The sequence below is a fragment of the Ambystoma mexicanum genome, chromosome 7q (assembly GCF_040938575.1).
Source record: "Ambystoma mexicanum isolate Mex_15411 chromosome 7q, UKY_AmexF1_1, whole genome shotgun sequence".
NCBI lineage: Eukaryota > Metazoa > Chordata > Amphibia > Caudata > Ambystomatidae > Ambystoma > Ambystoma mexicanum.
This window is the reverse complement of record NC_090941.1, coordinates 991,227,734-991,245,195: the sequence shown is the minus strand read 5'-3', so window position 1 is coordinate 991,245,195 and position 17,462 is coordinate 991,227,734. Positions and strand designations below refer to the sequence as shown.

The 17,462-nt window shown below is 47.5% G+C and overlaps 1 protein-coding gene across 1 annotated transcript in view; it reads right to left on the bottom strand.

The window, feature by feature from the left end:
* DNAJB13 (DnaJ heat shock protein family (Hsp40) member B13) overlaps positions 1 to 17,462 on the bottom strand; it is a 119,865-nt gene that overhangs the window by 25,131 nt on the left and 77,272 nt on the right. The window contains exons 3-4 of the mRNA XM_069640134.1: positions 11,001 to 11,162; positions 22 to 179 (exon numbers count right to left, since the gene is read on the bottom strand). Coding sequence (XP_069496235.1) covers positions 22 to 179; positions 11,001 to 11,162 — 320 coding nt within the window. The remainder of the gene's footprint in view (positions 1 to 21; positions 180 to 11,000; positions 11,163 to 17,462) is intronic.

Sequence of the window (17,462 nt, the reverse complement as noted above, 5' to 3'; positions counted from 1 at the left end):
CCAACCATGAGGGCTGCTTACCCTGCGAGAAATTTTTATCTTCTTTGTGCAACCGTAAAATAAGTCCTCCAATGATAAATACAGGTCTCGCTCGATCGGCGGATCCTGCTTCTTCACTCCTCGGCCTCGCAGTCCTCCAAACCCTGTGTTGACTTCAGAACCATCTTCATTGTAAAAATCTACAGAATGAAACATTCGATTACAATTCTTTACTGTTCCACTTTACGAGTCCAATGCGTGAGAGGTCTTGCACGCTTCTTGGAAAGAACCTATCAAAGCACATTTACATGCCCTGAAAGTGGCTCTCACACCTGGATTCAAGTGTAGAAGATTTTTCAAGACCTAGAGAGATTCTAATATTTGCAACAGGGTGAATCATTTCTCTGTGCTTGTTATTAGCCTGTCATTAGCAGAAATATAGCAAACAGAGCAAGCGAGAAAACGGCTATAATTTTACACCAAAATGGTGGCTGACACATCTGCCATTTTGGGGCACCTACAGGTAGTGATTGCTGCTCTGCAACAATAGATTTGATCAAAACAATAAAGAGATTTGATCAATCTCACTTTTGCCCAATCAATCATTCATTATTAACAGGCGCTAGCATGGAGGGTACTTGGATAATGGTTTAATGGCCCATTGGCCAGAAGGAACGATATGTGATGTGCGTCGCCTCCTGCGTTGATTACAGGTCGTACAATATTGCATCTGCTACCCTTATTTTGATTGACATCAATGACACACCTGCATGTCTCTCAAATGAAAATGTGTCGCTTAGGTAAACAAAAGAACAAAGGCACCTGCTGTTGGTTTTCATGACTGATCTTAAAAACGTTAATAACAAGAACTGTGTTTACAATACATTTAAAGGCATAGCACAATGAGCACGTGCTCAGGGGATGCCAATGTTGTAGGGGGGGGGGGCGGTGGGGGCTTGTTTCTCAGAGAAGTGATGCCTGCTGCCTGCCATTATTATTATTCTTATGTTAGTGTTTGAGGTTGTATGTAGTACAAACTTAGCTAGGAAGCAAAGCCGCGCTGTACATGTCATTGAAAGGCACATGAGGACTAAAGGGCGGTTACAATATGTGGCATGGGATGGTCCGGCCATGAGGGTGGTATGCGACTTGGTCCCGCAAAGAGCCAAGGCGGCCCACACTGGTGTAACCGGCAGGTGGGTTTTACATGACATGACCAGTGACTTCTCACTGTAGGGGGAGAAGCAGCCTGTTTGTAGATACATTTACTTTGTGAACACTCAGCATTCTATGTCAAGTCCTATTCTAGTTGTTCTAATCTGTGAGTACGAGCATAGGTGATAGTGGTTTCATTTTTGGCGTCCTGTAATACAGGGGAAATCCGTTCAGGATCACTGCTCCGCTTATGGTTGGCACCTACAGATGACGGAGATCGCCAGGTGGGAAATCACAACTAAGAAGGCTGCCTGCGCGTGCAATTATTGATCAATTGGTTAACAAGTTAAATATTTAGGGCCTGAATCACAGAGGCTGCTTGTGAGTGTTCATTTGGAAAGCAGTGTTGGAGGGTGGGGGTGGAGGGGGGGTGGGGGGGAGGAGGAGGTGTGCGTGATTGTGGCTGTGCGCTTAGCTTGTCTTAAGGTAAGACTTTTTTTTTTTACACTTCACCAGTCAGCACCATAGTGGTTTAAGAGTGCAGAGGTAGGTCTGTAAAGTGGTGTATTGTGCTGGGTATCTGCAGTGCATAGTGGCAGTGCCACCACAGGGTGACATCTTCCACACAATGCAGTGAGTCCGAAGGTTGTGCAACTCCACGCCTCGAGGGCCGGATCCATGTCGGGTTTTCAGGACACCCGCCATTAATATTCACAAGATACATTTTTATTCAATGAAATGTATGCAATTTTTTTCCTCATGAATATTAATGAGGGGTATCCTGAAAACCTGTGAGGATCCCGGGCCTGGAGGCCTGGAGTTGGACAATCTCATTCATTAATTGTCCAGATAGGGTGATTTCCGCAGTTAAACCTGCCAGAACACTCCTGTTCGCAATGTGACACGAGGCAAGACTGAAACAAGTGCATTGCATACAGGAAAAACCCAATGCAATACTAAAACATGACCCTTGTGGATGTCGGTGTGTTCTGTGTGCCTCTCACATATTTATTTATTTTATGTATTTACTTTTACATTATGCGCACTAAGCCCAAAGGCATCAAGGCACTGAATACCACAGTACTACTAAAAGATGGCCCTCACTGGAAGGGCTCGGACACCTTGCACAGGCCAAGGGTACTCGCCTCTCTATCACGTCCACCAGAGCACCTGGAGACTCTGCAAATGGCAACGGAGCACAATATAAATTCCAACACCATAACATAGCATGGTCCTTGATACAGTTGTATGTGCACTGTTTCCTGCTCATGTTTGTTTAAATCCGAAACATCACTAATTCAACCCCCTCAGCATTTGCCCACCTGCACCCCACAATGCACATTGCCCCCCTGGACAGAATTCTCTTCTCCCTCTCACCCAGATCTCCTAAAAATATTTGGCTCCCTCAAACCTACTTCTCACTCAGGTGATATCATCCCGGTCTCCATCATTAAACAATTCATGGGCTCGCACTCAACACGCTCCTCAGCATCATTAATGCCTCCCTCACAGAAGAGTCATTTCCAGACACCCTCAAAACTGGTCTCATATGACCCCCTTTTGAAGAAAAAGAAACTTAGCACCAGACAACCTGGCCAACAACCGACCCATTACAAACCTCCTGTTTATTGTCAAAATCTTGGAGAAAGTAGTTGCTACACCACTACTCGCCAGAATTGAATAACTTAACCTCCAAAATGACTATCAGTCAGGTACCCCCTCCACGCTAAGTCTAGCATCAAGCCAGCCACCATCCAGCTGGTGAATGATGTACTCCAAATCATGGATACGGGTGACTCATGCCTTCTCATCCTCCTTGACCTCTCGGCTGCATTCTACACCGACAACCACTGCATCCTCCTATCCCGTCTTGCTGACAGGATGGACATTGCTGGCACTGTCCTGAATTGGTTTAGCTCCTATCTCTCGGGCAGACACCAGGCCAGCCAGATTAACTGTTGCATTCTAATCGACGCCCAGTCTCCTGAAGAGTTTTGCAAGGCTCCATCCTCTCACCAATCCTTTTTAACAATTTTACAAAGGTAGCGGGCGCCCCTCTCTCGCAAGAACAGACATGATAACCTGTTCAGTGGTTATTAACCACTTGAGAGTTCGCAGCCACTGCTTTTACTCACTGTGCCTTTCACAGATGGGAAATATCCATTTGCATATCAGTCTTTGTCCTGCCCAGGGGCAGTCCAGCACCGAAATACAATGGCAACTCCAATCTGAACGAGAGTACCACCAGCAACCCCATACACGTGTTTCACCCTTGTTGGGGATCATCAGTGAGGTGAAGCTGATGCCTCTCTAAGCACAGCGAGAGGGAGACCACGTCTGGTTGCCCCCAGGAGACCTAGGGTTACCAATCCCAGGTTCCTTAGAAATAATTTTACAAAGGTAGCGGGCGCCCCTCTCTCGCAAGAACAGACATGATAACCTGTTCAGTGGTTATTAACCACTTGAGAGTTCGCAGCCACTGCTTTTACTCACTGTGCCTTTCACAGATGGGAAATATCCATTTGCATATCAGTCTTTGTCCTGCCCAGGGGCAGTCCAGCACCGAAATACAATGGCAACTCCAATCTGAACGAGAGTACCACCAGCAACCCCATACACGTGTTTCACCCTTGTTGGGGATCATCAGTGAGGTGAAGCTGATGCCTCTCTAAGCACAGCGAGAGGGAGACCACGTCTGGTTGCCCCCAGGAGACCTAGGGTTACCAATCCCAGGTTCCTTAGAAATAATTTTACAAAGGTAGCGGGCGCCCCTCTCTCGCAAGAACAGACATGATAACCTGTTCAGTGGTTATTAACCACTTGAGAGTTCGCAGCCACTGCTTTTACTCACTGTGCCTTTCACAGATGGGAAATATCCATTTGCATATCAGTCTTTGTCCTGCCCAGGGGCAGTCCAGCACCGAAATACAATGGCAACTCCAATCTGAACGAGAGTACCACCAGCAACCCCATACACGTGTTTCACCCTTGTTGGGGATCATCAGTGAGGTGAAGCTGATGCCTCTCTAAGCACAGCGAGAGGGAGACCACGTCTGGTTGCCCCCAGGAGACCTAGGGTTACCAATCCCAAGTTCCTTAGAAATAATTTTACAAAGGTAGCGGGCGCCCCTCTCTCGCAAGAACAGACATGATAACCTGTTCAGTGGTTATTAACCACTTGAGAGTTCGCAGCCACTGCTTTTACTCACTGTGCCTTTCACAGATGGGAAATATCCATTTGCATATCAGTCTTTGTCCTGCCCAGGGGCAGTCCAGCACCGAAATACAATGGCAACTCCAATCTGAACGAGAGTACCACCAGCAACCCCATACACGTGTTTCACCCTTGTTGGGGATCATCAGTGAGGTGAAGCTGATGCCTCTCTAAGCACAGCGAGAGGGAGACCACGTCTGGTTGCCCCCAGGAGACCTAGGGTTACCAATCCCAGGTTCCTTAGAAATAATTTTACAAAGGTAGCGGGCGCCCCTCTCTCGCAAGAACAGACATGATAACCTGTTCAGTGGTTATTAACCACTTGAGAGTTCGCAGCCACTGCTTTTACTCACTGTGCCTTTCACAGATGGGAAATATCCATTTGCATATCAGTCTTTGTCCTGCCCAGGGGCAGTCCAGCACCGAAATACAATGGCAACTCCAATCTGAACGAGAGTACCACCAGCAACCCCATACACGTGTTTCACCCTTGTTGGGGATCATCAGTGAGGTGAAGCTGATGCCTCTCTAAGCACAGCGAGAGGGAGACCACGTCTGGTTGCCCCCAGGAGACCTAGGGTTACCAATCCCAGGTTCCTTAGAAATAATTTTACAAAGGTAGCGGGCGCCCCTCTCTCGCAAGAACAGACATGATAACCTGTTCAGTGGTTATTAACCACTTGAGAGTTCGCAGCCACTGCTTTTACTCACTGTGCCTTTCACAGATGGGAAATATCCATTTGCATATCAGTCTTTGTCCTGCCCAGGGGCAGTCCAGCACCGAAATACAATGGCAACTCCAATCTGAACGAGAGTACCACCAGCAACCCCATACACGTGTTTCACCCTTGTTGGGGATCATCAGTGAGGTGAAGCTGATGCCTCTCTAAGCACAGCGAGAGGGAGACCACGTCTGGTTGCCCCCAGGAGACCTAGGGTTACCAATCCCAGGTTCCTTAGAAATAATTTTACAAAGGTAGCGGGCGCCCCTCTCTCGCAAGAACAGACATGATAACCTGTTCAGTGGTTATTAACCACTTGAGAGTTCGCAGCCACTGCTTTTACTCACTGTGCCTTTCACAGATGGGAAATATCCATTTGCATATCAGTCTTTGTCCTGCCCAGGGGCAGTCCAGCACCGAAATACAATGGCAACTCCAATCTGAACGAGAGTACCACCAGCAACCCCATACACGTGTTTCACCCTTGTTGGGGATCATCAGTGAGGTGAAGCTGATGCCTCTCTAAGCACAGCGAGAGGGAGACCACGTCTGGTTGCCCCCAGGAGACCTAGGGTTACCAATCCCAGGTTCCTTAGAAATAATTTTACAAAGGTAGCGGGCGCCCCTCTCTCGCAAGAACAGACATGATAACCTGTTCAGTGGTTATTAACCACTTGAGAGTTCGCAGCCACTGCTTTTACTCACTGTGCCTTTCACAGATGGGAAATATCCATTTGCATATCAGTCTTTGTCCTGCCCAGGGGCAGTCCAGCACCGAAATACAATGGCAACTCCAATCTGAACGAGAGTACCACCAGCAACCCCATACACGTGTTTCACCCTTGTTGGGGATCATCAGTGAGGTGAAGCTGATGCCTCTCTAAGCACAGCGAGAGGGAGACCACGTCTGGTTGCCCCCAGGAGACCTAGGGTTACCAATCCCAGGTTCCTTAGAAATAATTTTACAAAGGTAGCGGGCGCCCCTCTCTCGCAAGAACAGACATGATAACCTGTTCAGTGGTTATTAACCACTTGAGAGTTCGCAGCCACTGCTTTTACTCACTGTGCCTTTCACAGATGGGAAATATCCATTTGCATATCAGTCTTTGTCCTGCCCAGGGGCAGTCCAGCACCGAAATACAATGGCAACTCCAATCTGAACGAGAGTACCACCAGCAACCCCATACACGTGTTTCACCCTTGTTGGGGATCATCAGTGAGGTGAAGCTGATGCCTCTCTAAGCACAGCGAGAGGGAGACCACGTCTGGTTGCCCCCAGGAGACCTAGGGTTACCAATCCCATTGTATTTCGGTGCTGGACTGCCCCTGGGCAGGACAAAGACTGATATGCAAATGGATATTTCCCATCTGTGAAAGGCACAGTGAGTAAAAGCAGTGGCTGCGAACTCTCAAGTGGTTAATAACCACTGAACAGGTTATCATGTCTGTTCTTGCGAGAGAGGGGCGCCCGCTACCTTTGTAAAACTATTTTTTAAGGAACCTGGGATTGGTAACCCTAGGTCTCCTGGGGGCAACCAGACGTGGTCTCCCTCTCACTGTGCTTAGAGAGGCATCAGCTTCGCCTCACTGATGATCCCCAACAAGGGTGAAACACGTGTATGGGGTTGCTGGTGGTACTCTCGTTCAGATTGGAATTGCCATTGTATTTCGGTGCTGGACTGCCCCTGGGCAGGACAAAGACTGATATGCAAATGGATATTTCCCATCTGTGAAAGGCACAGTGAGTAAAAGCAGTGGCTGCGAACTCTCAAGTGGTTAATAACCACTGAACAGGTTATCATGTCTGTTCTTTCGAGAGAGGGGCGCCCGCTACCTTTGTAAAACTATTTTTTAAGGAACCTGGGATTGGTAACCCTAGGTCTCCTGGGGGCAACCAGACGTGGTCTCCCTCTCACTGTGCTTAGAGAGGCATCAGCTTCGCCTCACTGATGATCCCCAACAAGGGTGAAACACGTGTATGGGGTTGCTGGTGGTACTCTCGTTCAGATTGGAATTGCCATTGTATTTCGGTGCTGGACTGCCCCTGGGCAGGACAAAGACTGATATGCAAATGGATATTTCCCATCTGTGAAAGGCACAGTGAGTAAAAGCAGTGGCTGCGAACTCTCAAGTGGTTAATAACCACTGAACAGGTTATCATGTCTGTTCTTTCGAGAGAGGGGCGCCCGCTACCTTTGTAAAACTATTTTTTAAGGAACCTGGGATTGGTAACCCTAGGTCTCCTGGGGGCAACCAGACGTGGTCTCCCTCTCACTGTGCTTAGAGAGGCATCAGCTTCGCCTCACTGATGATCCCCAACAAGGGTGAAACACGTGTATGGGGTTGCTGGTGGTACTCTCGTTCAGATTGGAATTGCCATTGTATTTCGGTGCTGGACTGCCCCTGGGCAGGACAAAGACTGATATGCAAATGGATATTTCCCATCTGTGAAAGGCACAGTGAGTAAAAGCAGTGGCTGCGAACTCTCAAGTGGTTAATAACCACTGAACAGGTTATCATGTCTGTTCTTTCGAGAGAGGGGCGCCCGCTACCTTTGTAAAACTATTTTTTAAGGAACCTGGGATTGGTAACCCTAGGTCTCCTGGGGGCAACCAGACGTGGTCTCCCTCTCACTGTGCTTAGAGAGGCATCAGCTTCGCCTCACTGATGATCCCCAACAAGGGTGAAACACGTGTATGGGGTTGCTGGTGGTACTCTCGTTCAGATTGGAATTGCCATTGTATTTCGGTGCTGGACTGCCCCTGGGCAGGACAAAGACTGATATGCAAATGGATATTTCCCATCTGTGAAAGGCACAGTGAGTAAAAGCAGTGGCTGCGAACTCTCAAGTGGTTAATAACCACTGAACAGGTTATCATGTCTGTTCTTTCGAGAGAGGGGCGCCCGCTACCTTTGTAAAACTATTTTTTAAGGAACCTGGGATTGGTAACCCTAGGTCTCCTGGGGGCAACCAGACGTGGTCTCCCTCTCACTGTGCTTAGAGAGGCATCAGCTTCGCCTCACTGATGATCCCCAACAAGGGTGAAACACGTGTATGGGGTTGCTGGTGGTACTCTCGTTCAGATTGGAATTGCCATTGTATTTCGGTGCTGGACTGCCCCTGGGCAGGACAAAGACTGATATGCAAATGGATATTTCCCATCTGTGAAAGGCACAGTGAGTAAAAGCAGTGGCTGCGAACTCTCAAGTGGTTAATAACCACTGAACAGGTTATCATGTCTGTTCTTTCGAGAGAGGGGCGCCCGCTACCTTTGTAAAATCCTTTTTAACGTTTGCATGAAGCCTCTGGGCACTCACCTAGACGATTCCAACTTAGCCATTCACAAATACATAGACGATACCCAGTTATACATGAGAGTAAAAAGCCCAAAAGGACATCAGTCATCTCTGCGATTACCAAGCCATTGTTGTGACTTAAAGTCCCTCACAGGGCTTGTGCTGTGTCACGTGTTGGTGGCACATGGTACACCGTGTGATGGTCCCAATAAAAAGGGGTGCACGGCTTCCCATGCGCCAGTTATTAACTGAACTCACTGGCTCCTGTGTGTTACTTCATGAGCGCATGCAGGTTGGGGCACGGCCTTACCTGGTCCCATAACAGCCATCATCCAGTCCTGGATGTCGACTGCCTACCTCAAACTTAACCCATCCAAGACTGAATTTGCCCTCATCGTTCCCCCCCGCCTGCTAAAAATCCACAACCTGTCCTACAATTCTTCAATGATATGTGCCTAGAAGGTTTTGATCCACAACTCTCAGATTCAGCAACATCCTTAGGCTTCACCATTGACAGCAGTGTTTGCCATTGAGGAGGTCTATTGTAGTGTAGGCTTTAACAGCATAGAATTGTATACACAATTTAAGAATTATCTCTAGTACACTAGATAATTGGAATACTGGGTGCTTCGTTGGAGGTTTTAAAGTCCAGCAATCCATTGCCAGGCTGGCAGATGCATTAAAAAAAAAACATAAAAAGGTTTTCTGCATTTTCTCTTCTGTGAGGAGCCTGGACGCAAAGTGGCCGCATGGCTGCGGGAACCCTACAGTGGAAGTTGCACACTGCAAATCTATGATGATTCTGCTGACAGCGGCACTGCCATCATTAATATGCGGTGTGTCTGGGGATTTTTTGCACATCCCCATGTCTGGCACAGTCCACCAGGAAAACCACTTACAAGTCTATACAGACCCTCCAAAGGGCATGTCTTGGTATTCAGCGTTGTGTGCTGGTGCAAATAAGGCCGGATCGTCCTGAGAATGCACACAGATTGACTGTGTGGAAGCATTAATACCTGGTATGGGGATCCTTCAGCACATGTGCTGTGCATCATCTTTCCAACTCCGCAGTATACTTCTGGCCGATTCTCCTCCGGCAAGAGAACCAGGATGCAAGCTGGCAATAACGCCGAATACATGCCCTTTTTCTGTTTGGGAGATAGCTTATTCTCTGACACTTTTATAGGTTTGCTCAAAGTCTTCAAAATGTGGCACATTTCTCCCTCTATAGTTGGCCTGGTCCATTAACTGATCTAGGCTTTGTATAGCTTTTAGGCTCTATAGCACACTGCTAGTAATGTAGTTATTCCGAGCTGTTATACTGTTTCTAAATCCATCTCTGCCGACGGCCTTCCCCGCCTCTTGGTATCTTCCGCTGCGGCTCCACCATGTGAAGGCTTCTCCGGCTGGCGTGGCTCCTGCTTGCTACGATCGCCGGTCTTTAGGAACGTTTGGAGCTTCTTCTTCTCGCCCTCCCGAGCGGTCTGTCCACACCGGAGCTGCTTCGCACCGGATTTCTTCCGTCTCGGCATCCCGGTCTGCCTTCTGCCTCCTGCCTCCTGCCTCGTTCTGCCGTGTTCGCCCTCACGGTTCCTCCAGTGAGGGCTCTGGGTTTGTTATACATACACAATGTCCACAGTGACTAGTCTGCTCTTGTTGGATCTGCAGGGTGCTCTTCAGCACTCTGTGCCTCTTCTTCGTCCCAGTATCATCATGGTTACACTCTATTGGGTCACCAATGTTCTTCCTAGTTCTGCAGTGGGCCTCACATGGGTAGTTCTACTCTTCAGCGTCTCATTATAAGGTAACAGGATGGAAGAGTCTACCCAAAATAGACATACTGAGGTGTGTGGGTATATGTTGCCCTTTACAGGGGTCGAGGGTGAGGGAGGCGGTAAAATGAAATGTTTTAGCATTTGGTTAAGCTTAAAAACATCTAAATGAATTTTGGGAGAGTTCTATTTTGAAGTCATCAACTTCCTTACTTCTGTAGTCGCAAGGAACGGCCTCCTGCCTCGCCCGCCTTCTATGAAGGATCCACCTATTATGTGTTTTACAATAATCTTGCCTTTTACTTCCACTTTACTCCTTACTGTTTTCTTATCCTCTGACTCCTCATGGTAGCCAAAGCTCTAATAACCGTATGGACCTTGCCAGATGGTCCATACAAGCTGGCAGGCAGCTATCCATCACATTGACAGGCAAGACACACCTTTGATGGCAGGAATTATCATCCAGCAAAGACCAGATTTACTTGTTTTCTGCCTTTCTTTGGTTTGATCTTGAACACAACAGTCATGAAGAGTGTATGTATTCGATACTGCGCAGCATTATGATGCTAAATCAATTTGGAGTAATATGGTCATGTCTTCTTACATTTGGTTATCTCGATGAATAACTGATTGACAGATCACACATTGGAATCAACGGGTCATTTTCGAAATGTACACAAGAGTATAGGAAATAGGCAGTCCTCAAACAAAGGCCTTAATGGCTAATATGTATCTAACTCGAAACCTCCTGCCATTTAGATGTTGAATAACATTTAGACAAACTTGAATTTCTCCCAACAAAAAAAAAGCAGAATAAATAAATGGCTTGAGCAACACAATGTTAATATCATGCTTTCCTACCAGCAAACGGATTGTCGCCTCCAAAGAATTCCTGGAAGATTTTCTCAGCATTTCCATGAAACACGTAACCAGTAATCCAGGCCCCATCACCACCAAAGTCAGGTGGGATTCCTCCCTTAAGACCTTCCTCTCCAAATTTATCGTAGGTCGCCTTTTTTCTAGCTGTGGAAAAAGAACACAAGTTACACTGGAGGGGAATTGGTGGAAGCTCTTTTAGATCACCAGAATGGTTCTCAAGAAAGCATGATTGAGACACTGATTTCATTCAATCAATTTCATTATCACCACAAGACATAAACATAAAAGAATGATGGCAGATAAGAGTGTGCGGTCCAGGCAACTTGTTAGTCCTCAAATCGGATTCTATAGGCTAGTTTGAGAGAGGTAAGGTTCACTAACCTTTATGTAATGAAGACTTATACCAATCAATGAAAATGATCTACGCCTCTAACTGAATCATAATACCAATCAGCGTCTCTATTTATTTACGGGAGCCGTGGACAGCTTTTTTGATGTTATGGCTCAAACACCCTGTGATAGCTAAGAGCGTAAAATATTTGCTTTATGATGTTAGGCTCAGTCTTTTGTGGGTGACAGTGCTCAAAACTGCAGACAACTGCATAGCTTGTTTCACCCTTATTAGGGAATGCGTCGCAACCAGATGGAAGTGTGACTACTAGCATGTGCCACACTCGTATGGAATTCTGAACTTTAGCTCGCGCCACACCTAGATAGAAATATTATTCATAACAAGCACCACACTTAGAATTTTAAACTTAAGCTTGCATTGCATTTGGATAGAAATGTAAATGTCAGCATGTACCGCACCTGGATGGAATCCCATAATTGCAATGGACAGCAATGCCAACTAACAATTCCATCCCTCTGCATACACCTCTCAAACTCTAACCAAACACAACCATAAGCCTAAAACGCAGCAATCTGCACAAGCTTCACAACAATGCAACAAAACAAACCACACATAGACTTGCACAACAGCACATGACGACTACGGACCGTAAAACACCCCAAGCCCAGCCAACGGACCCACGGGGCTGAGGCTGCCAACAGCACATCACTGCTCTCTTGCACTTTTCCAGCTTATTCCCACTAACCCACCCCCTCTCATCCCCTTTTTCAGAGCCGCCAGAGTACCAGGGGACCACTTTGGTAGTGATAGTGCGCGGTACAAATGTCCTTTAACATTAACATCATTAGTAAAGTATAGTCGGACATCTTTGTGGTTGGAGCATTGGGGCATGTTTAGCAAACACCTAATAATGGTGAAACCAGGTATGCAGTTGTCTGCAGCTTTGAGAACAATCTGTCTTTGGCTAATTAAGCCATGTATAAAATAGCACTGCCCTGTAAAACAAAAACTATTTTCTGGAGCTAAAGGCTTGCATTTGGCCAGCTCATGCGGATCAGAACAGCAGGTGAACATCCAGCAATGGCTACTGGGTGGCGCTGTGGCATGTGTGACTTGACTCAAAGATAGATATATCGTCACTGAAAAAAACCTTTCTTATCATGCAGTTAAGTTGCACAGATTTCATGAAACAAAACCCTTGACATTCAGCGGATGTGGGAAGTCATGGCCAGCTTAACTCGGCGTGGTCCCGTTGATGTCCCCCATAATACCTTGTCCCCCATAATGATATTTTGTATGTCATTGTGAATCCCTTCCTTTATAATATGTATGTGCTCATGGGCTTTGCAATGGGAAATCGTTGAGCTAAGCTGGTTGACTTCCCACATTTGCTGAATTTCAAGGGTTTGGCTGCGTTAAATCTACGCAACATAAATGCACGTTAACCAGGGTTTTTATTTCAGTGAATTTCAAGGGTTTTGTTATAGCATTGTTTTTTTACGGGCCCCTAGCCATGGCCTTCAGCCGTATCCACTATACATGTTCCCCCAATATCTTTTTTTCGGAACCACTAGGTGGCTACTCCTTCGGCCGTGGCCAGTGAGCACGGCCTTTGGCATAGCAGTGGCCTGGGCCAATCCGCTATTGGAGGTTAACTGCCCTGTGCTTTATGATTTTGACCTCCTGGTAACAGAGATGACCAGGGTGTTCGATACTCGGCACAAGGCCCAGGCCCGGGACCTAGAACTGCTAGATTTAACACAGGGCAAGTCTTCCCTGGTGGATTACATAACCCGTTTCAATCAGCAGTGGAAACCGCCTGGCCCTATAACAAGAAGGCGGCCGTGTTTTACTGGGGTTTGGTGACTTTATGAAAGACGCTCTTGCTGTGGTACCGTCCCTTCCCGCTCAGTATCTCGACCTAGCAGATCTAGCCCTTCAGGTGGACACCCGATGGGCAGAACGCAAGTCCGAGACCAGGAAGAAATCTGGCTTCTTGATTCCTCTCTGTCTCTCCCATACAGACACTACAGGGGAGCCTATGCAAATAGGGGGGGGGGGGGTTCACAGCCCGATGACACCCACTGAACAGGAATGACAAAGAGTTTCCAATGCCTGTTTTTACTGCGGGTTAAACGGCCACTTTGTGAAGGAATGCCCCAGGCGCCCGAGACCCAAACCTGCAGTTTTTCAGAAGGCTCGCCCCTAGACCAGGGGGCATGGGCAAGCCTGATCCCGACCTCTCCTGCACCCCCTACTAGCCTCACCAAGCCTATGGCAGTACAGGCACTCCTTTGAATCTCTGATGGGGTAAACCACTGCGTCCAACTGGTAATTGACTCAGGGGCCACAGGTAATTACATAGACATTTCACTGGCTGCTACTCTCCACTTACCCCTACAGAACAAAAAGCACCCGGAATCCGTACAGGCAGTGGATGGGTCGTCACTTATCAGGACCAATAAGGCAGCAAACTGCACTTCTCACCTTGACCATGTTTGATACCCATACTGAAGTAATCTCTTTTGACTTGATCACCATGCCACAATTTGGTCTAATCCGGGGAATCCCTTGGCTTCGGGTGCATAATCCTGCCACAGATTGGGCTCTAGGTCGTGTTTTCTTTGAGTATTCTTATTGCCAAACTTATTGCCTTACTCCTTCAGCAGGGGTTTTCTCACCATCCCAAGTCTTAGGTGGGCTCGCACACATGTCGCTTGATGACTCACAAGACATGGATCTAGATTCCCCCCCAGGCCATGTTGTAGGGGCAGTTGCTACTAGTATCCCCGCAGAATACCACGACTATGCCAATGTCTTCGATAAAGGGTGTGAAGAACACCTCCCGCCACATCGTCCATACTACTGCCCCATAGACCTGGTCCCTGGGGCAGTCGTGCCCTGTGGACATGTTTATTCACTGTCTCCCACAGAAGATCTGGTTCTCAAAGAATACCTACAGGCTTCCCTTAAAATAGGGCACATTCGTCCATCACAGTCACCGGCCGCCAGTCCAATCTTTTTGTGCCCAAGAAGGAGGGTGATCTGCGTCCTTGTGTGGACTACTGGCGGCTTAACCAGATCACGATAAAGAATAGATACCCCATACCTCTCATCAACCCTCTTCTTGACGGCCTCACCCAGGCCTCCATCTTTACCAAGCTTGACCTGCGCGGAGTTTACAATCTAATCTGCGTCCGGAAGGGTGATGAATGGAAAACCGCTTTCTGCACCAGACATGGGTTGTTTGAGTACACGGTCATGCCCTTCAGTCTATGCAACTCCCCAGCCACTTTCCAGCGATATATGAATGAGTTGTTCCTTGACATCACAGACGTTTACCTCATCATCTACCATGACAACATCTTGATCTACTTACCAACAAGGCAGTCACATATCACCCATGTCCGGGAGGTGCTTGCCCGCCTACAACAAAAAAAAAACCCTATATACCAAAACTGAGAAATGCCTCTTCCGCGTCTCAGCAGTTGATCTTCTGGGTTTTCACATCACTTCTGGGGGGGCTCTCCATGAACTCCATGAAAGTCTGCTCCATACTCGATTGGCCTATTCCTATATCCCGGAAGTCTCTGCAATCCTTTCTTGGCTTTGCCAATTTCTATCATAGGTTTATCCCTGGGTTCTCTACCATTGCTGCTTCTTTAACCAGACTCACCAGTCCACGTAACCCGTTCCTCTGGCCCTCGGAGCAGCAAGAGGCGTTTGATGCCCTGAAAATGGCTTTCATGACTGCCCCGTGCTCCAACACCCGAACAAGGAACATGCCTTCATAGTCGAAGCAGATGCTTCCTCTTTTGCACTAGGTGCGGTATTATCCCAGGTCTGTTCGGCTACTGGTTTGCTCCATTCGGTAATGTCTTGATATTGGGAAAATCTTCCTCGGGACCAGCCCATGAGAGCAAAAATTACCCAATTCAGCCCAAAATACAGGTTCTATTGTGCCGAGCAGTGAACTCATGCTAGTGACAAATTACACCGTCAATCAGTTTTAGCATTTATTCTAAACAGTGAATTTTACCAACATCTTGGGATTCAAGTCAGAGAAGATTACAAAGCACAAAACTTGGAGAAATACAAAATATAGAGAAACATAGAACTTAGAGAAACACAGTCTTACGCCCCTTAAATCAGCACTGGGAGACCCTGGCCCTCATAAGCTAGCTGTTGCAAGCCCCGCTCAGAGGACAGCGCTGCAGGGTGCCGACAGAGCAGCAGGTTCCGGACACTCGATTTTGCTCGAACCAAGTCCACAGATCGATCTCCCACCTGAGTCATGTGGGCATGCATTTTTATAATCTCGTGCTGTCAGTCCATGACGCACAGTTCCAGAACCTTCCCTGTGCAAAATATAGGCTTGCTCATGGAAAAACCCAACTCTGTGAATTTCCACTGTGCTCCTTTTCTGTGCCCCTCCCTGCTTGGAGCCCATCTGTGCGAAAACTGAGGAATGTCTTATCAGTGCCTTCCCAGAGAAAAGAGGATTTGTTTACGAAACCATGCAGGGCTACAGTTAGAAAGGCAGAATATTCTAAGAGAAGTCGAGATGAATTAACGCTATGTGAGCAAGCTCTAAAAGGCATGCACTCATAGCTTAGTGTTCATAGCGCTTAAGATTGGCTATCTAAGCGCTATATAGGTGCCATAATGTTCCAAACACTTCAATAATGTCTATTAGCTACAGAACTGGGGCCTCCGCCCTGCCCGTCTATCTACAATGCATAATGTGACCTACCACTCCTACTAGGCCTGCATATTCCTTGTAGCTCACTACTGCGTAATGGAAGTGCTACAACAGACTACTGTCAGCATTTGTGGCACATACTTTGAATAAACTATTGGCTTTCAGCGGCTAATGCGGTCATCTAAAGCCCTGATTGGCAGATTTGCAATTTTGTGTATCACTACAGGTAGCCTACCATTCCCGAAAATTCACTCCCACGGAAGCTCACCATACCGTCACTGAGAAAGAGCTGTTGGCAGTGAAGGACACCTTCCAGACATGAAGAAGTCATTTTCTGGGGGCGAAACACCAGGTCACTGTTTCCGATCATTGGAACCTCCAGGATCTCGTGCCCTTGAAATGCGCCAAAAGCCGAAAAGTCAGTTGGCACCTTTTCTTCTCTTCCTATGACTTGGTTATCCGGCATCGCCCTGGCACTACCCATGGCAAAGCTGATGTCTTATCACGCCTACCAGGGGGGTTTCGCTCCCCGTCTTTCCGGAAACCATACTCGAAAGAAAACATGTGGTGTGCTTATGCACACCACCCACCTGCATGCTTTCTGACATCCGACAGTGGGTATCTAGTCACCACGAACAAGGACGTGAATGGGATCCAGTCATTCACAATGGTTTGCCCTTTGTACAGGGTAGATTACTCCTACCCACACACGATATCAGAACCCGCGCCATGGAATGGTCGCACGATGCCCCTATCAATGGACACCCAGGACAGAGACGTACACTGGCCCTACTCCAGCGGTAATGTTGGTGGCCTTCCATGCATAGGGACGTATACAAGCATGTCAATAACTGTTCTATCTGTGCGCAATGCAAGATCCGCAAGGGCCGACCCTTAGGCCTCCTTCAGCCGTTACTGCTTCCCACTAAACCCTGGCACACGATAACCATGGTCTTCGTCACTGACCTGCCAAGAGTACACGGTTTTGACACTATATGGGTGGTAGTAGACTCCTTCACCAAGATTGCATGCTTTATACCCTGCTCTGGCGTTCCTTCCGCTCATACTCTTGCCAATCTGTTCTTTCGCTCTGTTTTCTGTCTCTTTGGTCTTCCTTCTATTCTCATCACGGACCGGGGTTCCCAGTTCACTTCCCAGTTCTGGTGGGCACTCCAGGCCCTATTAGGTATTGACACCTGTTTTTCTTCCGCTTACCACTCGGAGACCAATGGCCAGACAGAGTGTCAACCAAACCTTCAAACAATACCTTTGATGCATGTCTCTGCAACATCAACATTCCTGAGTTAGGGTTTTGTACCTGGCCGAATTCGCTTACAACAACGCTCCTCATGCCTCCACAGGCTTTTCACCTTTTTTACATGCTCTATAG